The 25,262-nt window shown below is 40.8% G+C and overlaps 1 protein-coding gene across 14 annotated transcripts in view; it reads right to left on the bottom strand.

Moving 5' to 3' along the window:
- Nucleotides 1-25,262, bottom strand: part of stxbp5l (syntaxin binding protein 5L) — a 96,117-nt gene that overhangs the window by 16,962 nt on the left and 53,893 nt on the right. For 5 of the 14 annotated variants that reach the window (XM_053878239.1, XM_053878236.1, XM_053878234.1 and 2 more), the window contains exons 5-20: nt 24,895-25,029; nt 21,068-21,131; nt 17,446-17,529; nt 12,386-12,509; nt 11,162-11,237; nt 10,808-10,962; nt 9,191-9,263; nt 8,734-8,881; nt 8,570-8,637; nt 7,772-7,812; nt 7,398-7,612; nt 7,115-7,290; nt 6,745-6,870; nt 6,464-6,615; nt 3,843-3,911; nt 2,552-2,617 (exon numbers count right to left, since the gene is read on the bottom strand). In XM_053878239.1, coding sequence (XP_053734214.1) covers nt 2,552-2,617; nt 3,843-3,911; nt 6,464-6,615; nt 6,745-6,870; nt 7,115-7,290; nt 7,398-7,612; nt 7,772-7,812; nt 8,570-8,637; nt 8,734-8,881; nt 9,191-9,263; nt 10,808-10,962; nt 11,162-11,237; nt 12,386-12,509; nt 17,446-17,529; nt 21,068-21,131; nt 24,895-25,029 — 1,772 coding nt within the window. Of the gene's footprint in view, nt 1-741; nt 847-2,551; nt 2,618-3,842; nt 3,912-6,463; nt 6,616-6,744; nt 6,871-7,114; nt 7,291-7,397; nt 7,613-7,771; nt 7,813-8,569; nt 8,638-8,733; nt 8,882-9,190; nt 9,264-10,807; nt 10,963-11,161; nt 11,238-12,385; nt 12,510-17,445; nt 17,530-21,067; nt 21,132-24,894; nt 25,030-25,262 lie in introns of all 14 variants that reach the window. The other 9 variants (XM_053878238.1, XM_053878237.1, XM_053878243.1 and 6 more) reach the window with 3 other exon arrangements.

Genomic DNA, 25,262 nt, shown 5'->3' on the forward strand with positions numbered 1-25,262 from the left:
AAATAAGACGAAGATGAATGCTAGCCACGAGGACCATAAGATGAGATTGTGAGTTTATCGACTCAGGGCCCCCAAAAAAATAAAAAAAACTAGACACAATGAGACTTGATTTCTAGCGAGGTGACATGTTGCCTTTCAGCGGACAAAGATGTGTGCTCTAGCGGTGATGAATGCCAGGGAAAATGAAGCATTACAGGGACTGAGGAGAAGAAATACAACCACTTCCTCTTCCCAAGCCTGTCTACCCTCAAGCTGAATGATGAAGGATCCAAGGTCATAGCCCATAAAACATAAATAACAAACATCACATCGGGGCTCGACAAAGCCAGCAGCCTTCTGCAACAGCGTATGGAAAGAAAAGTCCCTGTCAGCTTGTTTACACTGCAACCCATTTTGTTAATTGGTCGCTGTGTTGTGACTGATTGTAGTGTGAAAGGGTCTGTGCGGTGAATTACACCAATAATATTTGAATCAGATGGATTTTTTAAAAAATGGATGAGGGACGGTGCACACACAACGGTGGAAACTGCATTTGTCGCAGGATTTCTCACGTTTATGAAGCTCAGCGTGGCACGCATGTGCTGGCAACACGGCTCACAGCGTGAAAGCGGAAAACAGCATGCAAGGTGCAACATTGATCCAAGACCAGAAATAGCCCGCGTCCTCGTGTACTACACTGTGCGATGGCTGATCTACATCTCCGCGAGGGAGCCAAGGTCTCCGCGACGTCCCTGCTCTTACCATTATCCAGCAAGTAAAAGACTGGACTGCAGTGGCTCGCTCTCAGACTGGCAACAGGTTCTGGAAGGACTCGTGGGTCATTGTGGAGGGAGGTTGGATAGTGAACTGGAATTGGAAATCCAACAAAGGCACAGACTTTTGAAGGGGAAACAAGAACTAGCTGCTGCAAGGGAGGAAACAATGGTGAGAACCAAACAATTAGGAGAATAAAATGTTTGTCTTGTTTTTGGTCAGGGATACCTCTGGTTGACGTATCATTGTGATGCATGATGGGTACACTAAACAACGGTACTAGACTGATAAGACCATTCCTCAAAAAAATGGTCCCAAAACAATTTTATTTTTGGATTTGTACAGTGAACAACAACATTAAGAGCCATTTGCAGTGCATAAACACTTCACACACACACACACACACACAGCGCTAACAAGGTTCTTTCAATCCCAACTCCACGACCTACCGTAATTTCCGAACTATTGCGTGCACCAGAACACAATTTGAGACGGCTATAACTTGCGTACATACATAAGCTGCACTGGTCTATTGGCCCGCAGGTGCGGTGGTGCATGTCCTAGGAAGGTCAGTGATTTCCATGGCTTAAAACTGTGTGACAGGGTTCAGTATCGAGACTGATTTATGATGAAAACAAACTCGGCGATATTCTGTACACGCATCATCCGTGCCCCAGCTGAGACCAGCCGAGGAGGCGGAGCTCTGGGAACACTGGATCAGTGGCGCGAATTCACACGGGAGAAAACCTTAATGCCAATAACACGCATGCGATTTCACTGGTGTCAGTATCGGCAGCATGAAGCTTGGTTGCTCATAATAATAATAATATCGCCTCGTCCTTTGAAGGTACTAATACACACTATAGATGGAGCACAAAGAGTCTCTATTTACTTTCATATGTTCATACAATACCTCGCCCTACACTTCCACCAAACGTTGAAATGTCAGATCAAATGGAGGTCAAATAGGTTGGGCTTTTACACAGCATTCATACACGGCCCCTTCATTTGCATTCAGCCCACATCACACCGTGTTGACTGAGGACCTTCTGCAGCATGAAGTAGATTTAATATGAAACCAATTCTAATATGGAAACCATCATAAGGAGAAACAAGGAGATTGGAAATGTGTTTATTTTAATTTACTGGCAATATCTGGCTAAATGTAGCAAGCTAGTTGTTTAAGGAGTTAAAAGGTCAGTCAACACAAAGGCGTCAGCTTGCCGTAATAAACTGCTTTACGAGAAGCTCACCTGATGTTCCAGGTTCACAAAGTGTAATGACTCGAGCCTTTATTGTCGCAAAAATGTGTAACTAAACCATGTTGCTGGAGGATGTCCATCTGCAAAACTATAAAAAGTAGTTCTCCTTCAGTGGAAGGCGTTGAAAGGGTTCAAATATGATCAGAACTTCATGAGGCTTGAGAGGAACCACATTATCTCAGACGGTTTATGGTGAAATATGATTTTCTGATGAGGTCAAAAACATTACAGTTTACATTTGAAGCAAATTTGAGCAACAATACATGTAGTTTGTAATGTAAATGCACTGAACACCTAAAGTCATCATCACTGTAAATGCTTATTTTGTTCCATCACTTTAGGATTACTGTGAAAGTTCTCATCATGTTTAGCCACCTCATGTGAGATGCTGAAAGGTAAAAACAAAGCCAGCTTGTCAAATCCAAACACAGACTGAAGTATCGAGGTTATCTCTTATTTGTGCATTGAACAACTCCACAGATGTATTTCCGCCCACAACAGTTGGGCTTGTTTGTGTTTGTTTGTGTGCAGGTTACCTGAGGTGGGCGACTTGCTTCTCTCCATGTCGACGGACTGCTGGTTGTCAGAGAGTTCTGTAAGGCCTGATGGACAGCCAAGTCGTGAGAACACAGAACGCTTTTCAGTGTTTCATTCTGACGTCATCGCATCATTGAGAGTGTTGAACAATGAGTGCAGTTCGTTGTCAGTATGATTTAGTTTGTAATAAACCCTATCACCATCAAATCCCAGCCAGCCGTGTGGTGGACGGAAAATCTGTGTTGCAAATGATGCCAACTTCTGAACACTAGCTGTTCAGCATGGCTGAGCTACGAACTGCACTCATATTTCTGAGGTTAAAATATCATGTGTTTCAAAAGCCTGTTAACTGAGCATTACACAGTAATTATAGGTAGATTTAAAAACACACAAACCAAAAAACACATATTAAACTCATGCATCAAGCACATGCCAAAAACTGTCACATCTCCTTAAACATAACAATATAGTTTTCGAATAATATCAGAATTAAAAGTGAATTAATGAATTATGTTTTGAGCTAAGATTGACGTACAGTAGCATCTGTTGTTTGTCAGTAGACTTCCACTAGATTGTTGTCTGAGTCAATAATTTAGTTCATTTATAGTCAAGTTAGATGGCTTGGCGGGTTGGTTGGCAGAAACAAATTGGTTGGATTTATTTGTCGAAATATGGTTGCCTTGAAAGTTGACAATTGTTATAGTTATTTTGTCAATAGCTGGGCATGTTTCTATATATTGTCAGGGCGATTTGTTTCTTCAAGTCTGGTATGTTTAAATAAGGTGGATTGTCATCGCCCGCTCTTATTTTGAAGGTACAGTCAGCTTTTTGAATTTTGAATTTCATTTGGTGTGAACTCCTTTTGCTTCCATCCATGGTGGTCATAATGTTTGAGTGCTCAACTTGATGATTTTTCTCCTAGCTTTTACACTGTTTATTTTTATTTTTATTTTTATTTTTATTTTTATTTTTATTTTTATTTTTATTTTTATTTTTATTTTTATTTTTATTTTTATTTTTTTTGAGCTTGCATTGTGATAAATAGAATCAATAGATGGATGAGAAATCCATGAAAGGAGAGTGTCTTTTAAAAAGGTCAGAGCCTCAGACATGACTGGACGATGGCAGTTCTGAACAGCGAAATCTCACATCTTGCTTCGCTCAGAAACAACCAGTACAGTTCCACTCATCTCTTTAGTTGATCCTTTTTACCACTAAAGTTCTCATTTGAACGTCTCAAAGACAAACACATAGAAAGTCCCCACAACTGCGCAGGTTGACCCGACTTACTCTGATAGGAAGTACGGATCCTTTTCTTTGAATCAGAATAAAAGTTAGATAGGCCACGCATGCAAAGTTCTGTCAGGCAGCCCGCATGCCGACACCAGCAGCCACAGAGTCACCAGAAGGATCAGTGGAGGAGAGAGAGACGGTGAAAAGAGAAGCAAGGGAAGGTGAAAAGAATAGAAATGTAATTGCGGGGGGGATGTGGAGAGGGGGGATAGAGTGAAGTGGAGGGTCAGAGTGTTAAAGGATAGTGAAGGGGAGAAGGGAGAAAGAGAAGAACACATTGGCTTTAAGTGAAAAAAGGAAAACCAAGCAGCAACCCAGTTAGTCTCAGGGAAGGGCCACCTTTTTTCTGCTGAAGAACAAAAACAAACACTTGAACATAAAAAGGACAATAAATCATAACAATAATCAGAGTAGTAGTATGTCAAAGGCAAAAAAGAAATTTAAAAAATCAGTTAAATTCACTCTCATTTTATGAATATCAAGTCAAAGAGTAGATGCTTTTAATCATTTTAAATGGCTTTGAAGACTAAAAATACTCTGAAATGGGTCAGGAGGAAAGTGTCGGTCCAGTCTGTATACTATTCCAGGTGGAGGCCATTGCAGCAGAGAATCACACAGTGATGGATTATCCCACATTAGCTCTGGATTATGGCTGAAGTGATCTTCACTCCAAGTCCCAAACACTGAACATCTCAGGCACTTCATGTTCACAAAACGCTTCCCCTCACACACCTGAACCATCAACCATGGGTTATGTTGTGCCTTGCTCAGGGGCAGGGCGGCCAATCTACAAGGTGAGCTCTGTTACCACCACAGTAAATGTGCCTAAGTTTGCAATGGTTTGGGGGGGTGAGCGTGAGCAACCAAGGAATCTGAAGCAGGAACATTTTATGAAATGTTCAGCCATTGAGTCCAAATAGTTACATGCAATTACAATCTCTCCACTCCAATAGCAGCAGGTGGGGACATCGGTCGACAGCCACATGGTTCATAATGGATAGTTAACTCAGGTGCTAACTCATTCTCTGGAATTCTATCAGTCAGAAGAGACTCGAAGTAGAGCTGATGCCATGGTTTGGGCATCTGGGTGCCTCCCTTTGGAGGTGTTTCAGGAACAGCCTGCTCAGAGGAGACCAAAGGGTCGACCCAGGACCAGCTGGAGGAGGTCGCCCGGGAGAAGCACCCTTTTGAAGTTGCCCCCCCCCCCCGACCCTAATGGACATAAGCAGACAATTTGGGCAATTCAAAGTAGGTAACCAGTCTCTAACCCACGTGCACTAGCCTTTTAAAATGATCGAAGAATCGTAAAGTAGGAGCAGCATCAATGCATGGACAAAAAAGTGGGATCGATTTTCATTCATACAGTCAGCAAAAAAGACCCTTGGTCAAGAATATAATGGAATTTCTCACACAGATACTGTGGTGAGCTTTGTCAAGAATTGATCTTTAATTTTAGTCTCCTCTTCAACAGTACTGAGCTCTTTGACTTAACCTCATCAAAATGGGAGTGAAAATAAACCACATCAAATACTGAGCATCACCACTGCATACGAAACTGTATCCAACCCTGACATGGCATGAACGTTGATGGACATTCATATAGGTGTAGTGCACACACAAAATTGATGGTAAACAAAAACTTGCTCCATTATATCAAGGACAGCGCCGCAACATTTTCCGAAAAAAAAGAGCCAAAAAGTTTGCTTCAATCAATCTGCCCCTTTCGTGGACGGATTAAAAAAAAAGTCCTCAAAAGCTTTCAGGCGCTTTTACAGCACAAAGAAATAAGCTCAAAAGTCAAACTATATTGATCTTTTTTCCTTTTCACATTTCCAGCAAAACACGTTGGATAATTACGTTTAAAAAATGTGTGAAACTTCTGAGGCGACTTTGGTCAAACGAACAAACGTAATCGTGATATAAAGTGTGTCCTCCAGGACCGGGGCTCCAATTGCTACAACAGAAACCACGGTGAACAAAAAGGGAATAGAAGGCAGGGTTCAAGAAGTACAATGCGACCTCTGTGGCTTTTGATCTTGCTCAAGCAGGGCCATAAACTAAATAGACAGATAAATCAAAGGACAACATGCATAATAATGCTGACGTAAACACACAGGCTGTTGACATGCCCTTCATTGATCAGTGCACATCTGGGACAGGCATACAAGGATTTGCAAGTGTGTACATTGTGCATGAAAGGACAGGGAGGAAGAGATAGAAGCAAGTGGCTGCCGACTATAGATTATTATCACCGGTGACTATATAAAAAGTAATACTGTCAGCATACAAAATGGCTGCAGATGGCCAGGCTTCAATGAAAAGGTAGGTGTGTATTTTTATTTTATAAAAACATGTTAATATTTGTGGTTTATCATATTAAATTCAATTTTACATCCACTTCTTTACGTTCATATGTGTAGTCCTGTGTTATTATATTATCCTCAAACAGAAATGCAAAAATCTTTATATTACCATGTAACTACACTACCGGTGTGTGTGTGTGGATGAGGACAGAAAGAGACAGAAGAGTGAAGACTGAGTCTGAGGTTATACATATATCATCATTCTGTTTGGTTGCACAGACTCCATGCGTCTTTGACTGATAGCCAGTGTGCTACCTGAGGTGGACTGTCGGTTCCTCCGGGGGGAGCGTGTAAGGCGCTGGTAAGGATCGGCAGAGCCGTACAGATCCAGTGTTGACATACACAAGAGGATGCTTTTCTGCAAGTAGTCTACCACTGCGAGGCCATTACAGTTCCCGAACGCCATACTGGACAAAGACATGTGATCATTTAGAATGGTGGATAATAGAGAGCAGACATGCAGGAAAACATATCGACACCAGGAGCAGCAGTGCCCATATGTATATAAGAGGACACCTAGAAAGGATGAAACTTACAGGCCATAAGCTGAATTGATATCCAGGCTGGTGATTTGTTGTGGAGGTTCTCCATCCATCCATAGCAGCTGAATGACTAGCTCTGCCTGGTACCCAGGGGGCACCCGGACCACTCTGTCCTTCACCCTGGCAAACAGATTTCGAATGGAAAAGTCAAACACGGCTGGTTCCCTCAGGAAGAAGTAATCGATGAAACAAACAGGAAATAAAAAGAAGTGATGAAAATACTGACACAATTTGACAAAACAAACCAAATAGATTTCAAAGGCATTTGTATCCAGCGCCCTAAAAATGATATATATTTTTGGATGGGAAACGCATTTTGTAAAAACTGTATATATTTTTAAAAAAAGTTGTTTTGTTGTCTCACTTGAGGGATGGGACGCTGTCTTTGACCCCTTCAGGCGTTCGGCTGCCAGGGCTTGGCGGGTGTTGCGAGTGCGGCTGCGGGGAGTGGGGTCCAGTCTCAGAGAAGCAGGGATTGTTTTCGTTTTCTGATGGGGTGATGACATCTTCGGACTCACACGGCAAGCGCACCTCAAGTGACTGCGAAAAGACCAAAAACAACTGAAGTCACTGAGGAGATGGAGACGAATGAAGACACAGCGTGTGGTGAGAGCTTTTCTGTTCGGATTTTATTGAACGACACTCACCACTATTTGTGTGTTGGCGTCGTATTTGCTGAAGCGATACAGGATGATATGAGCTGAAATCCCGACGACGCAAAAGATGCGACTCTGCGGACACCAGCTGACCATCTGAACTGCGAAAGGATCTTCCTCGACTAAATCCACAGACCGGCCCTCACCCTGCTTTGGTTTTTCAAACACCTTTGACGTCTTCATCTTGTACAGCATCTGTAGTGTGACTGGTGAAGGGACAGGACATAAAACATTGCTGAAGCTGAAGATTGGACTAGATACATTGGAATATTAAGATTTTAAAAAATAAAATGCACCCAGCGGGATCAGGACACAATGCAAAAGATGTGGACAGAATTTTCAAATCTTGGGGGTCATGGACTTACTTGCAGATGCATCCCAAAACTTAATCGATCCATCGGCATGTCTGCGCATAAAGAAGTCACATTTGCACTCAAACACCATCCACAAATACACTCATGAGTGATGTTAAAATATCAAAAAGGGCAATATAATTCAAGGCAATGGATTCAGGTAATACAATTTCCAGCTCCATCAATCGGAGATGCTGCTTCCCCGGGACAAAGAACGACCTTATGAGCTTAGATCCGAACAGGTTAGCATCGCAGTCAACACTTTACACAGTCCCATGGCTGTCTTTAGAGAACAGCAGGTAAAGGAGACATTCATCAAAATTAAGAAGCGCTTTGAAAGCAGGACACGAGTCGATATTGTCTGGATCTTTGATGGATTGAAGGCGGGCGCAAAAGGAGACAGCACTTTAACAGCGCTGGCTTGGCAAGAGTCACTTCAAACTTCTGCTGGTCACGTGGTTCTACGACCTGACTGTTAGCATATCGATAGCCTTACGCAAAATTACTTATGATCACATACCTGGACAGTCAAGCTGTAGTAAAGTTTAAAAAGTTTGGGAAAATAACATCTTGAAGTCTTGAACGCCGACAAGTTACCGCAAACATCGGAAACAGCCTTCAATGCTTATGCCAGACTGAGCCAGTTAGCATTTTTAGCTTTTCTCCATAGCTCATTTTGGGAGCTAAAAATAGCACCCAGGGATATTTTCAAAACCATCCAAGATTTTTTCACTACTTAGCTAACACACTAGCATCGCATTTAACGCAGATTTCTCTGTATCGTTTACGATTTAAATATTATCAACTTACCCGGTGATGATAATCTCTGGGTAGGTGTGCGAGCCCAATGTCCACATCCCTCCACTGACTGGCCACTCCTTTAGAAAAAAACACACAGTTACGGCAAAGGAACAAAATGATTCTGAATAAGTAAAAAAAAAAATCAGGGATCACTGCCACAACACATCCCGCACCTTTTGACTGTAGCCAGTCTTCTTATGCTTTGCCCCTATTGAGTACAGAATGGGGATGATATCTGGAGGACAGTCTGCGAAATATGCCGTGCAGGTGACCGGAGACTCATGGACGTCCATGGGGTAAGGGTTTTCAAAAACTGGAAAACTGTCGGATGAATGAGAAATAAATGAATGTCAATTGAAACCCTGCAACTTCTAAGATTATATCACCACTATTTTCATGTTTTATTCAAAAGAAAATTGCCCTGTCGTTCTCTCCAAATGTCACTGACCCAGTCTTTTATCCCCCTTTTTTTTTTCACCCGACTGTGAAATGGCTCATCCAAAAGATAATTAGCACAATTTTATCTGATTTCTCTCCTGAGGTGGTTCCAGGTGAGATCCACTCTTTTTGAAAGGTCACCTGAAATGAGGCGACAGGGCTGAGCTGATGTCATATTTGTCAAAGACGTACTTGCTCTGTGTCAGGTCCACCACGATCAGGTCCTTTTCTAGAAGCACCACAACGGCGTACGGATCCTGGACCTCTGCGAGACAGAAAGATCAAATGGAGTTCTAAATCCCAAACAGTACTTCAGTACTTCAATAATAATGTGTACAATGAGCCTAACAAATGAAGGCATCAATTGTCTTTGGGGGGTAAAGCAAGGGTTACGTTCTACAATTTGTTTCAATGAAAAAGTGCAAAAAAAATTAAGAACTGATGGGCCCAAAAGTGAGTGCAAAACTGTTTCACATGCCTTTACATGGTTCAAAGATATTATCTGCGTTTGTTTTGAATGGAATGTCTTGTCACCGTCCTTCACACAACACGCAGTAAAGCTTATGCACAGTGGACATGGACAAATCTACAGGTGACAGAAACAAAGATATGTGACAGGAAGTTCCTATTTTGCACCCAACAGAGCTCTATACTATCATGACGACATACTTATATTTGAGTTCAGTTTCATTGGAGAAAGCTCAAGCATGTAGGACTAATGGGTCATTCTAGGATACCATACAGGTGAGAGAGAGAATGAAAAAGCTTTTTTTATTTCCTTCCCTGGCGCCAGATTTCAGGGTTGAAGGTGAGTATAGTCAGGACAGCTGAGAAACAGGGTGCTTCTACAATGCCAGTCCCGGAACTCATAGTTTGGTACAGCCTCAAAGCGGGTGAGATCGTCGCCAAACTGCCACCAAAGCTGGAATGGTCCTCATGTCATTGTTACCTCCGGCATTTCCTACCATGATTTGTCAGTGTCATGACTGCCAACTCCTCTGGACGTTATAGTACTGTTCAGGACAGAAAAATAGGCCTAGGCAGGGGCAAGGTAAGTTTAGGAACGTAATGGTTAAGAGGTAAGGCAGACGAATGAAATACATTCAGCATTTCAATTCCCGCTTCAAGGGAATATTGAGAGCAAAGGTCCAGTGATTGTTCTTTATTGAGCTGTAGGAACTCACGTCTGGGTCCGTGATAAACAAGAAAAAAACAGGCTTTGACCGCGAACCATTGTCCACGGAGAGATGGATGTGGTGGCAGAGTTTTCTGGCAGAAGCGCACTCGGGGTGTGATATTGTGCTTGAGGCAACTCAGTGTAAGACTTCGGAAACAAGGGGTCAAGGGTGACAGAGCATCGCAAAAACAGTGAAGTGAGTTAAAGGACAAAAGGGTGTGCAATTCTTGAGAGAATGTCAATGGAAGTATCAGGGTTCAGTTTGCTGAACTGGAAAAATAGGAACACAAGTAGAGACGGCTTTTCTTAAATGTGTCACTGGTGCCTCCCCTGAAGGTAAGTCACTGAACAAACACAGCATAAAAGTCAACTGTCATGAAAGATGAGAGAGTGAACAACAAAACTATTGAATATTGGTGTTCTCTTTTCAAAGCATACACTTGACCTTAAATGCTCCACATGCAGGTTCGACTGAAACTCCCTCATCTCTGTTTACAGGGTCGAATCAAACTCTGTAAATCACCTTTAAAACAAAATTTCCAGATTTATTTTACCTTGCTTCTGGAGTGATTTGAGCAGACTGAGGTTACGGCACGTATTATTATTATTATTATCATTCCAGCATGACTCACCGTTGTTGTACGGAGTCTCACAAAGAACCATGAACTCAACAATTGGATAGTCCATCTCCAGCACTGTGACTGCTTTGCCGTGCATGATGGTTAGCGTCGGTCGCCTCCCTGCTTTGTCATATGAAAGACCACCAGAGAATATCACAAAAGGCTCGCTGGAATGAGAGAAAGGAAAATGTCAGGCTGCCAAATCTAAAGAGATACAAAATTAAACAGAGTACAAAAAACATCTGGTGACATTTGAGACACGAAACCATTTAACTCATATCTATGACTGCCGTATCCTGAAGCACACAAATATAATAGGCTTTTAGGCTTTTATTTACAAGGCTTTTTCACAAGCTAAAAACTTACCTGCTCCTTGTTGTTTTGTACTCCACTTTCAGTATGGGTTTACATGACTCCTTCCTCCCGTCCTTCTGGATTTTCCCTGGGTTACAGAAAAAGACAAGGCCGTGTCTCATGAACTACCTTTTTCCGTCATTCAGTTTGTTTGGCTTAGAGTCAATCTGAATGGTTTTTGTGAGTCAACTTTGCACTTGTTAAGTGACAGGGACAGGGCCAACTGGGCGGTAGAACACCAAATACTGTCACTGAGAATGTCACATAGACTTGAGATGCTGAAGCTCAGTTGCGTCTGTGTGAGACTCACGAGACCTAGTTAAGCTAAAATTGGACTATGATTATAGTGATTAAAAATAAGAGTTCAATTCAAAATAATTTATTTTAGATTTATTTTAGTTTTTTTATTATATTATTTATATACAATAATAATAGAATATAATATAATTGTTTATATTTACCTATATTTTTTTAATTAAAAAAACATTATTGAAATTATATATTATTTATTCTATTCATTTTCACTCCAGATTTTTTTGCTCATTTAGTCAAAGTGTAATAGTATTTATACAATGTGACTATATGAGGGCCATGAATATAAATAATTAATTTCCATACAATAATGAGTTATAAAAATAATGATTTAAAAAAAAGATAATTACAACAACAAAAAAAGAACTAAACAACAGATTAATCAGATATAATGAAAGACACTGAATGAGAATACTGATAGACAAAACATTATTAAAAAAAAAGCAGGATAGAAGCAGAAAAAATACTATCTGCTGGTGATGGGCTGAGGCTTCATGAAACAGTGTCCAAAAATTTCCGGATTTGACCAACGATTTCAATGAGACCTCTCATAAAGCGAGAGCGCCACCTACCGAGCTCTGAAAATGTAGCCACTGTTTCATGAAGCCTCATCAGTCCATCACTACTATTTGCTAAATATTTTGTGTCAAATATTAGAATGTAAAAAATAATTATTAAAGCTTTATTTAATGACTTCAATTTTTGTTTTAGTTATCGAGTCGCACCGAGTTTTACTCTGAATATTATTCTACAAGAAACCTAAAAAGCAGCTTCTCAAAAACATCCCGCAGCAATTACTAACCTTTAGCCACATCAGAATAAAAAAAACCCAAACATTTTGTATCCTCATCTTTATTAATGAAGAGCGCCTTTGTTTTTGTTTTCCAGATCGTAGAGTCAGCTGAAGAGCGCGACATGACTCACCGTGAGGAAAGGTGATCTGGATAGGCTTTGTGGTGTTTCTGAGGTTCCACAGGGTCAGGCTGCCGTCGGAGTGACTGCACATGAACTGCTTTCCTTCATGGTGCCAGCTCACAGAGTGGATGGCCTGCAGTGAGAGGAAGTCATATTTTACATTAAGCATAGAGATCTTATCCAATCGAATTAAAGCCTCTCTGTTGCCTGATCTTATTTTGCTTTCTGGACATAGCTCTGTTTCTCGGCTCACTAACCCGAGACATCCTGGCACAAGCGCAGCAATAAAAGCCTGCCAATGGTACGCTTGGCTTGCTAAACTGTCTTCCGTGTCCAGCCTCATATTAATCAACTAGGGTGAGGCATAAAAAGTACACATTTTGAATGAGTGGACCTTCTTTATGACCGAGGTGCCCATTTGAAGTTTTGCAGCTGAATGGTTTAATTCGACACCAAAATGAGATGTGATCAGAGATGACAAAAATATAACTGGAAGTAAACAATGCTGGTAGTGTCAAACCCCAATGGAGTCAAGGCGCCACAGGATCGCACTGTTGCATATGGATGGGAACAAGCATCTCTATTTAAAGCCTCTCATGTTGATGGTTTTCCAGCAGTAAGGGGCAAATCTAACATCAGGTTGTGTTGTGACTGTTGCATGGCATGAGAAAAACACCCTGCATTGAGGAAAGCCTTGATATTTCTTACTGTAACCTGGAAGGGTGTCACATGATGCATTTGGATGTACGTTTCAGTCAAAAAATAGAACGACAGGTTCTGCCATAGAATATGGTAGAGTCACACAATGTGAAATTAGGAACATAGATGGCTTCCAAAAGCAGCTCCAAAGGATGTGATAGACCCAAAAACGGGGGTCTAAATCAGGGGTGGGCAATTCAATTCCCTTCACACTCTGTCGAGCCAAACATACAGATGGACAAGTCTTAAATTCAACTGAAAATTGGTGACAAGAGCATTGAAAAACATGGAGAAAAACAGAGACAAATAAGTAATAAATAAAGGAAGTAGCATTCAAATGGCAATGAGTAAAAAACAAACATAAATAGGCACATTATTTGTAGGTTTGTTCTCACTTCATGAGAGCCACAAAGGGCCACATGAGGCTCCCAGGGCACGTCCACAAAGGATAAAGGGCAACAATTCCTCCTCTCCAAATCTGCCATATTGACATTTCCACAAAAGTAGCAGACAGGTGAAGTCACTTTTGTAACTGGAAACCAATGACCACTCGTGTGTGATGTGTTGTACCTTAACTGAGCTCCTGAGATACCAAGACCACGTTGCAGGGAATGTGTGAGAAAATTTGCAATTTTTTGTCGGCATATACACATGATGTATCACACTGATCAGGCAGTGTTTCTTTTTTATTTCATATACCCACTGTAGTGACCTCAAGTATCCCTAACTAGTGAGGGAAGGTGAAGCTTCATGAAACAGTCCGCACTTTTGGAGCTCCCTTAGATGACACACTGTGCTTTAAAATCTTTTTCGAGCAACAATGTCAACGGAGCCTCACATCATTTTAAAACTAAAAGCCACCTCTTGGATGCTGTTTCATGAAGCTTCACCTGCACATTACTGCCTCAAGGGGTACCCTCACTCAAGAACCACTACAAATAGAGGAGCTAGGAAAGCGAATAAAATGCCTCCAACAATTAAAAAATCATATTGAAACTTAACTGTGAAATAAGCAGACAAACAGCTCTCGGAGTCACAACAGATTTGAACCAGCTAAGGACTCTGTCACACGAGCAGAGAAGTCTTTGGCTCTATATTTTACTGCCGTGGCATAGAGAGCCGCTCGTAGTGACATCTCTGTTTCATTTCATGGCATCTTGAAACTGCTGTCAGCACAACGTCCCCATGCAGGGAAATGTTCTACACCAGAATAGACTCACATAACGGAAGGAATGCTGTTAAAAAAAGACTTTTTTTTTTTTTTTTTTAGGTCTGGCAGGTCTGTGCAAGCAGAGTATCTGGGCACACCATTCCATCTGCTAATTATTTTTGCAGCCGTTCTCATTCCAACTGCTGCTCCTTGTATAAACATCCTGTGACGCTAAATTGAAAACAGCAAGACGGAAATAAGGTAAAACAATTTTCTCTCATTGGTGGTTAAATTCCAGTTTGCCCTCTAATTTCATTTAATTCTACTCCAAGCGCACCCAAGTGCGTCCGGCTCACTCTCCAGGCTTGTTCTTTCTAAATATCATCCGCAGCTTTTCATGTCATCACCTCAGACCGCCGGCGTAGGTTGAAGACCCCAGGTTAATTTTTAATCACGGCTCTAATGTCACCATGACTTGGGTAGCTATTAATGTATATCCAGCGTGGCGCGGCTCCGGGCAGTGACGCAGCTGAGGAAAAGATTTCGCAGACAAAAGAGTATCGCTGACTGGAGTCTCCTTAGATGTAACTGCTGCAGCGCTTTTGAACTCAGCGGTGTGACACAGATGAATGGCACTGTGAAACTTCAGTAATGAATGTGGACAGGATGTGACCCTTGACAGAACGACAGAGATGTTCGAGTACCAGTGGGGATGGTTTTATAATTTTGGAGTGATAAATGTGCGGCCAGGTAATGAATAATTCCAGTCATAACCCTTCCACTAAACATGAACAACTGCACCCTTTGACCATTTATATGTAAAACATGGCACACGTCCAGTTTTCTTCCGTGTCTCGGCGAGGAACCTCAGTCGCAAAGCTAAGAAACTCCGTTCGATTCCTCACATCTACAATTTTATTTTCCTGTTATCTACTTAAAGCCGCTGACAATAGGTGTGGCTCCAGACATAAATCCTCTGGTAAATTGAGAGCTTTAGCACCGAGCTGAGCTCCATCTTTCCCACAATACATCAGCTCGGCTTCACCCTGTCGCACAGCATTATTGTCTGAAGTCCCATCTACTTCCACCTGTCCGTTAAAAGGCACCGCTTAAGGGAAATGTGAGAGAGATTTTTCAAGAGGAAATACCAACCCATCCTCCCAACAATATACCAGAAAATAAACGTTGTATTTTATTGACTGACAGCCCTCATAACTATGAGAGATTAAATTAAGAAAGAGCAGACAAGCAGCCCTGTGACTCTCACCCTAAACCAGTGCTTCTCAGTTAGTTTCTGGTGAAGTAAACGCTTCATGCCCCCAACACTTTGCCACCTCTGTTAATAGTATTATTTGTCTATAAAATTATCATAAGTACACCTCTGTATCACAATGTATCCTTGTTAACATTAAAGAAAAGAAAAAAGAAAGTCATATATATCAACTTACAAAAAACATGAGTGGATGTGCGATGACACTTTATTTTAGTCAGGCAAAAAAGTACGTTCTGAGATCACATGAGCCCCTGCTGGCAATGCTCCACGCCGCCCCAAGGGGAGGACTGCCTTAAACAAATGTTCAATGAACAACATCGCATTTTGGAAGCCCAGTTTTTTAATAGGTTCGGTTCTGTGACATATTTTCACGTGCCATATTTTCCTGACTACAAGTGACAGTTTCTTTTCCTGCGACTTACATTAAAGTGCGACGTGTGTGTATCAAAATATTTAATTCCACACGTTCTTAAATGTCATTTCACATTGACCAAAGGGTAAACATGACATCATGTCTGTGGTCCACCCCGATTATCTTGACTCTGTGCCAGTCCACCACCAATTGAGGGGGTTGTTCTCCATGCCACAAATCGCACGTGACTATACATGACGTCACAACAACAGAAAAAGATACCATGACTCATAGATATGGATACGATTACAGAGGTCTTTGGTCGTAATGGGCTGATGAGGGTCCAGGAAACAGCTCATTTCTTCACTAGTTTTTGGTGTTTTTAAAGAAAATGGATGCATGCATGTATATCCCAAACCCCTGGAGTGGCAGACCTGGGTCTACAGAGGACCGATATTAACCGATATTTACTTCTCATGGTTGAAAGTTACTATTTTAATGGGCATCAGCGTAATGTAATAGCCTCTTGGCTACGTTTTGTTCCACATAACGTTGGGAGCAATGAATATCAGGACATGGACATGGTGAAATAAATTCCTCCCGAAAATGTGACCCCTAGTCCAGTGCGATTTATATAAGTTTTTGTTTACTTCTTGATGATGCATTCTTTGAGTGGCGTGACTTAGACTCTGAGCGACTTAAAGTCTCTTTTTTGTTGTTGTTTTTTTACCTGATCGCAGCCAAACAAACCAGTGGCAAATCCCTCTAGGGAACCAGTGGTAATCCGACTGAAAACCACACATATTGTGATCATCTATTCCACATCACATCAACAACATTTCCTTAAAACTTCACTGAAATCCATTCTTAATTTGTCGAGGGATTCCGCTCAGAGAAAGAGGGCAAAAACGTCACCTCCACTGTGGAGGAAATAAGTTATCTATGAGATCGAATCATGAACTCTCCATCTGTCTGAATGCCAAGTTGTTATTGTTAAAAAGTTTCTCTCTGTCGCACAAATTGGATGTACACAAAGCTTTACAAACAAGTCAAGGAGCGCCTCAGAAATTCCTTTTACAAGCGCAAGAAAATAATTGAGAATGCAACCTAAAAATAGCGCATCTGTAAAATGAGTTACATGAAAGAACTGTGTTGGTGGGTCGTGTCTGAACCTGAACAGAGGCTGCGATTGTTCCTTTGTTAGAAAGTTTCCAAAAAAAAAAAAAAAAAATGAGCACAAAGCTGAGTAATATTTCAAAAGGGATGCAGCAGTTTGAGATAATGACATACTGTAGATAAGAAAAATCTTGAGTAAGAACATCATCCTCAATAATAAAATAAAATAAAATAAAATAAAATAAAATAAAATAAAATAAAATAAAATAAAATATCTGTCAGTTGAACCCAACACATTGAGTGTGAAGGCATCAGATTTACAGCGAGAAGACACGGGCCTTTCAATTATTTGAGACATAAACGCTTCTCTGCTGCCGGAATACAAATGAATCGTATCACATCCACACTGACCCTCCTCGATCTGCAGCACTTGGGCTGCCAAACAAAAGAAATTGACCATTTCAGAAAACCAAACTCACCTCATCATAGTAGATTCTGAAGTCTGCCTTTTTGGCCCTGAGGTCCCACTGTACAATCGTTCCGCTCTCAAATCCGATAAGAAGCTGTAGGGGGAGGAGATTCAATTTAGAATATTGAAGTTATTAAAGCCTGTGGTTTCAATTACCTAAAATAAAATAAAAGGCTCATACTGCACCCGGGTAATTGAATTAGCCTCTGAAATAACACCAGGGTGATATTTTATCGGAGTCCCGCTTTCTTCCGCCGCGTTCAGGACCTACTTCTACATTATTTCCTTTATTCTAATGATTATTTTTCAAGTGAGTGATTATGGATTCAGAGCACTCATTTGATCGCCTGCTTAGGTTTGCAGGAGACGTCAAAAGTTTCACCGAGGTTGGATTGAGAGGGGTAAGTGCAGAATTCAATTAACTAAATTACTTTCTGCTGTTTTGAAGTCAGTCAAATTGACTGAGCCAAGTGTTCAATATGCTCCCAGCTCGGGGAGCTGTTGCAGCTGAAAGGACGTTTTCTGAGGAAAAAAAAAAAGAAGGCAGTTGCATGTTTTCTTCTATTTTGGAATAAGTATACAAAAAAAATACCAGGGACAAATACAATCAATACAATTACAGACCGACCGTGCAGGTCCAGCAACAGGGTACATTCACATATGAGTGTGGAAGCGCACCACACCTCAAAGTCGAGGTGTAGCTTATTGATTCTGAATAAAATATGGGAGGATACGAGGCCAACAACCTGATTTATGGATTCTGTGGAACGCAACAGTAGATGCCAATCCCAGCATTTATCTTTCAGAAGACCTTGACTTGGTCGACTCTATACCAATCATATCCCACCAAGGTTAGATGGAAATGATATTGATCTCATGCTGGACACAAATAATGAGAGGATGGATGGAAGGAAGGAAGGACGGACAGGCAGGCAGACAGACTGATAGATAGATAGCCAGATAGAAACATGGATGGATGGATGGACGGACAGACCGAAGGCATAGATAGATAGATAGATGGATGGTAGATAGATAGATGATAGACAGACAGACAGACAGACAGACAGACAGACAGACAGACAGACAGACAGACAGATAGATAGATAGATAGATAGACAGATAGATAGATAGATGACAGACAGACAGACAGACTGACAGACAGACAGACAGATAGATAGATAGATAGATAGATAGATAGATGATAGACAGACAGACAGACAGACAGACAGACAGACAGATAGATAGATAGATAGATGACAGACAGACAGACAGATAGATAGATAGATAGATAGATAGATGACAGACAGACAGACAGACAGACAGACAGACAGACAGATAGACAGACAGACAGATAGATAGATAGATAGATAGATAGACAGACAGACAGATAGATAGATAGATAGATAGATAGATAGATAGATAGATAGATAGATAGATAGATAGATAGATAGATAGATAGATAGAGAGGACAAGCAAAGACAGACAGAAAAAGTTGGTAAAATCGAGCTGAATGAGAAGAGAATGTGGAGGAGTATATTTTTGAAGATACAAGGGTCGAGGCAAAAGCTTCCCTGCAGCAATGAAGCACAACGTGACATTTCAAATCCAAACACATGAAAGGAGAAAAGAAAACTTGTCTGTCTGGAATTGTAGCAGACTGATGTTCAGCGTGTCCAGCAGTTGATTGAATAATGACAACTAATAGAAAGAGAATGCCGATGTCTTGGACTGTTGTCTTCAAGATGAAATAAATTCAGTATGAATTGAAGTTTTGGAAAGCAACTACACGACGAAATAAATTAAATATGAGTGAAAACATGACCCTTAAAAGAACTCAGTCCAACGTTAATGGATGCAAAGAAAACAGTGGCAAACTGTGACAAATAAATTTGGTCTGTGACTTAGTAACTGATCTTGGAGGATGGCTGGTGACAAACGCTTGTCTACTTCTCCAAACACATTGAGCGACAACATTCATCTACAGTGGTGTTGAGCTTAGAAGCAATGAAGAGACAAGGGCTACTGCTAGTGACAGCACCACCTGGGTATGAGAGCGATCTGTTTCAGTATCAGTATCGGGTTCAATACCATCGTCAATGACGGATCAGAAAATCCTGATACAACCCGGAGATTTCCAATCCATGAACTGAGCGCTAAAAGCTGAAAATTTCATCCAAGTTGCTTTGCTAGCTGACTGCAAAGCATGGACTGGATTTCCTGAAAAGTGCCATGTCTCAAAAAAACATGGAGGACAGTTACTAACTGTTCAGGAAAACCATTCTACAGTTTACCGCCAAAATAACAAACCCTCCCATGTGTATTCAGGGCAGCTTGAAGTCACGTTGTCAGTTTATATTTACACTTTTTGCTGTTTTATTTTATTTAAAATAAATGCCATTAGAAAATAAATCTCTATCTATTGATGTTACAAGAGTAGGTGCATTAATTTTGCAGATCAAATGACACCGCTTCTGAAACATTATTAATCTTCTACATAATATATATCAGTCTTGGATTTAATAAATATTGACTGAAGATTTGCTTTTACTTATCTCAAGTTACCTTTCCTATTTCACAACCAGCAATAATAATGGTAATAAAGCAAACACATCTCTGGTGTCAGATCAGTTATGTGTGGTTTCGGTATGGATCGATGGTTTGGACACATGGAGAGGAGAGAAGAAAAGAAGCAAGAGGACAAAGGCTGTTTGAAATGGAAGTGTCGGGCAAGAGAAGGGGAGGAAGACAGCCAGTGGGACTCGTGACTGTGATAAAGGAGGACATGAAAAAGACAGGCATGGCCAGGAAGGATGCACTAGGTCGACAGGGAGGCAACTCCCGACAAGATATGGGGAAAAGCTAAAGAGAAGGTTGCAGAATTCTCATGAAAGCCATTGACTCTGAGTCCAGTTTAAGCAGTACTAGAGCTAATACATAAAGAATAGCCTCGACAGGAAGATCGTTTAAGATCTTATTGTGTTCATCCGAGTGAGTCAAAACTGTATTTTCCTCTTAAACTTTGGATGTAAAAGAACACATTTTCAAAGTGAAGTTGTTTACATGCAAATATTTTTGTGAGTAATTCATCTTTTTTTTGCGATTAAAGTTGAATTCATCTTCCCTTGCCGTATTTCTTCCAGTGCTGCCAAATATTTAGAAGAAGCGGAGTGACAATTCCGTCCCTTTGAAGGCTGTAATCCATAATTGTTGTTAAAACAGCTCCTTCATTTAAAAATGGCACATGGATCACCGAGTCCCCCTTTCACAGCGAGGGATGTCTGGTAGCCTGGGTCTTGTTTTCTTGTCTTCACAGCTTGTCAAGTCTGCTTTCACCCACCGGCGGTGAAATCCATTGGGAGAATCAATACATTCGTCAATGACCTCTGCTTTACAGCAGCCACCACCTGCCACTTTTTCCTCCCAATTTGACTTCACCCTCGCCCCCTCTGTCATCTTCTATGCTAGAATACAGCGCTTCATTGATGGAGAACATGCTCTGCAATATTAGGAGGAGGCGAGCGGTGGTGAACACGGAGAGAGAAACTGGCACATTTCCATGGAAGAACAGATGTGAAAACACTTTTAGGAAACCCACTGGGTGTTGTTGGTTTTCCTTTTATCTTCCTTCTTACCTTGCCTTCATCTTTTGGGCTGTCACTCAGGTGAACTACAGGTCCTGGGTGGGTTTTAGTCGATCTGGGAGGGAGAAACAGAAGTATGAAAAAAATATTTTCCTGGTCCACTGATCACACTGATGCACAAAACACGTGGCAGCTAGGATGAGAACAACAACAACAAACATGGAGGAATCCCTGAACAAAAGCAAACAAAAGCATCTGTTTGCTTTTGTTCAGGGGTGTTCCCTCTCTCTCGCTCTATATATATATTTATATTTAATATAAACAGAAATATATATCTGAAAAAATATAAATATATTTTTATGTTTTGATGATTAAGCTGTAAATGGAAAATGAATTTGAATACATTTGAATTTCAATAAGAGCCTCGGAGAGATCCAGAGTTTTCACTTGAATTGCGGCTCCGAATGATTACCTTCGTGGGAGCACTTTATAATAGAATAAATCATCCTTTAATGACTTCCTCGCAAACAAATATGGCTGGGACAAAAGTCACACAGTCAATATCCGCGTGCAGTTGTTTGAACACGGTAGAAGAGTTTCGCTCTGTGTCTCTCTCCCTCATTCTTATTCATGATGAGGGGAAAGCTTCTCCTGGGCTACGCCATCGCACTCCCCTGCTGCTGTGAGTGTGCGGATGAAACGTCTCCTTCCTCAAGAAGTTCACAAGGAGGCAATTGAAATACGAAGAAATAAAACAGTGGGTCTTCGAAGAAGTTTTCGGATGATGACTAAACGTCATTAATGACACCCCTGTTAGGACTGTTGCAGCAGAGTTGTCTCTTTTTTTTATTGCGATTGACTTCTGCTTTAAGCAGGTTTGAAGACAAAGATAATCGGCTGACATCAGCATCAGCGGGGGCAGAGACAAATCAGGCGTTCAATAAGCTGGACCTGTAGTTTCCTCCAGGAAATTGCCTGCTGAAAGTGCTAATAAAATAGTATGCAAGTGTGAGTCAATTCTCCCACGGTTTCCACATGACAGGTAGGAATGGCTCTTGGCTTCATGGGTGGTAAAAGATACTTGACCATGGTAAAACGTAAACATCATAGTCAGCAAATAGTTTAACTTCCTGCCAAGAACAGTCAGGCATAACTGTTGGAGTCTATGGCATCAGGAGTCCATAGATCAGGGGACTATGGGCACTTCAACTTGGCTGGCCGTGTGAAAAAAAAAAGACTATTATTATATTTTCTTTATTAAAAAAAGGAGAGGAAAAAAGGGAGGAAGAAAAATATTTTTCTTTATTCATTTTTCTCAAGTTCCCTTAGGGGTTCCAAAGGGCTTTAATCTTTGTTTTTTTTTTTTTTTTTTTTTTAATACCGTAATTTGTGGACCATGAGCCACTACTGTTTTCTTGTGGTCTGAACCGTGTGGGCGATACAACAACACAGCTAATATAGGTGTTTTTATACACTAAAGAAAGTCTTGCTGCCTGAAATCACAGACGTGTTGTTTTTGCCCGCATGTCTGCAGCTTTGCCTACAGAACCGATCTCCTGGAGGACCAGAGATGAGAAGCAGCAGCTGAGACCGACTGTGGTATCGGAACTTTGGACACGTGAGCAAAAACTGCACATTTTAAATACTTTAATGTCGATAAAGATTTTAGTTCACGATTCAAGTTAAGAACATTGCCAAGTTTGTTTCATGAGTGAGTCTCGATTCTGTAATTTGTGTTTTTAAGCCGGGTGCGCCGCTGACCTTTCTACGTTGAAGACAGCACCACTGCACCTGCGCTTTACAGACTGGTGCGGCTTATGTATAAACAAGATGTATTTTCCTTCTTAAATTTAGTGGGTGTGGCTAATATTCCGTTGTGTTGCATAGTCCAGAAATGATGAACCTGTGTTTTTTTCCCGATTTTTAATTGAAAGTTAAATTAAAAAACAATAATACCTGTCACAACTATGTCATTCTTTTTTAAATTATTACAAAAAAAAACATGAAATTATGTGCCTTTTTAACATATTTAATTGCTAAAACTTTTGCCACTAAATTTGTCCGTTCAGCCCTGCCATCGATAAATATGCGGCATTCTGGCTTTGTTCGGTTAAACGTGCACATCGATGTGGTCTCAAGTGCAGAATCAGTTTTCCACTCCTGCACAACTTTTTCCACATATTATTATTAGAGAAAGTAATTTATGTTTGTGCCGTTTGGAGACATTTGAGGTTTAACCGTGAAGAAACAAAATCTCATCGTTCCTGATGCTTTATAATATCACTCACAGCAGGAGCCAAAGAACAGTCTCATTGAAAAGATGGGGAAAAAGAGACTTATTTATTTGATCTATCAGCTGCTCCTGTCAAACAAGGAGCCATTATGTGCGTAGTGTTAAAAGACTGGATGCCGTCTTTGTCCTCTGATAAGCCATTGATACATTAACAGCCGCTAACAGCCTCTCACGTCTAATTAGCCTAAAGATAATGGACAATTAATTCATTCCTAATGATCGCTGTGCAAGGTGAATTAGCTGGAAATGAAACACAGCTCTTACAAGGAGTATCTTTTGAAAAAAATGGTCCAAATACAGGAAGGCAGTTGTCGAGCCGGGATTAAAAAAATAAAAAACAAAACAAAATAGTAAGAATAATGCATTTGCTAACAGGCCTCCCACACACACACACACACACACTCACACACACACACTCTCACACACACACACACACACACACACACACACACACACACAAACAAGCAGTCTTCAGTGTTATGACTGCTCACTACAGTGTGTGCTGTCAGAAGGCTTGTGACTGACACTGCAGCAGGGGAATCTTGCCGGGTAAAAACAGAAGAAGGGTGTAGGTGGCGAGATAACGAAATGGCAGCTCAAAAACTGCAAACTTTCACCAGCGAAAGAATTCTGATGAGAAGTGAAGGCCGTTCATTATTACTCAGCTGCAACATAACCTAAATCTATAGGGGTTTGTCTACGACCAGTGATGCATCTTAGACAGAATAAGAACATTTAAATAAGAAGCTCAGCGGACGTTCATCTTAAAGAAACTGAAGAACTACTTTATCTCGTCCTTGTAGGTGATGTGTTTCACCAACGGCTCGGACATTAACTGAATAATTTAGATTAATTCATTACAGACAAAAATAATGCAGGGCTGATGAGGCTTCATGAAACAGTGTCCTCTTTTTCAGAGCCCACTAGATGGCGCTCTCTGCTCTAAAATCTCTGGATTTGAACAACTGTTTCAGTGAAGCCTCTTCTTATCTACTGAGCTTCTGAAAATGAGGACACTGTTTCGTGAAGCCTCATCACTAGTCATAACCAAAACATTCATGATGAAGCAGAGAATGGTGAGTGAATTTTAGTTTTAAAAACTTAAGAGGACAGAAGAACAAAACAAAAAAAGAAATTCTAGGATATATGGTGCCGTAAAAAGTTTGCTCATCACTTCAGCACTTCTACCCAGATGTTAAAGTCGACCTCAATTTGCTCATTCTGGTATTGAATATTAAACTGAGAAGAATCCTGGTTCATTAATAATAAATTTATATTTTTATTGTTGAAATATTTTCATTTGTTTTGACGCTCAGTTTAACTAAGAAATATGCATCCGTGAATGAGTAGCTCAAATGTGCTTTCAAGTGGCGACTGAAATATTTAAACTTTGTTTTTTCACATCTCCTGATGATTTATGGTTTAAATCGCATGTTGTTTCACATCCAAAAATACTTTGGTTTTTAAATCATGAACCGCAATGTTATGCAGCAAAATATAATGAATACAGTGATAATTTTTCAAACCATTGGTGCCTCCGACACAGTTTTGTCAACGACAATATTTTGGAGGAAAGATGGCTCACAGTTCGATGGCCTTGTTCCACATGATGACATATCCAGACAATATGAAGGATTCGATGTTGACGATGTGTGTGTTCCCACGCTCTGTGCCCACATACAGCCATTTACTCTGAAAGGGAAGGTGGCAAAATGTGATCCTGTGGGACAAGAAAACAAAGAAGGAAAGCAGCGGTTAGTAAGAATACAAGTGTTCTGCCTTATCACATGACGAACTAAGCCTAACGTTCCATTCCAATGTCTGATCCACGTCCATGGAGCTGTCTTCATTAGCCCAATAATCTCTCATTCATACATTATACCAAATGATAGAACACAATGAGTCACAGCAGAATGGGACAGAAGGGTAGGACACAGATAGACACAGGATAAT

Source organism: Synchiropus splendidus, chromosome 10 (genome assembly GCF_027744825.2).
Source record: "Synchiropus splendidus isolate RoL2022-P1 chromosome 10, RoL_Sspl_1.0, whole genome shotgun sequence".
Lineage (NCBI taxonomy): Eukaryota > Metazoa > Chordata > Actinopteri > Syngnathiformes > Callionymidae > Synchiropus > Synchiropus splendidus.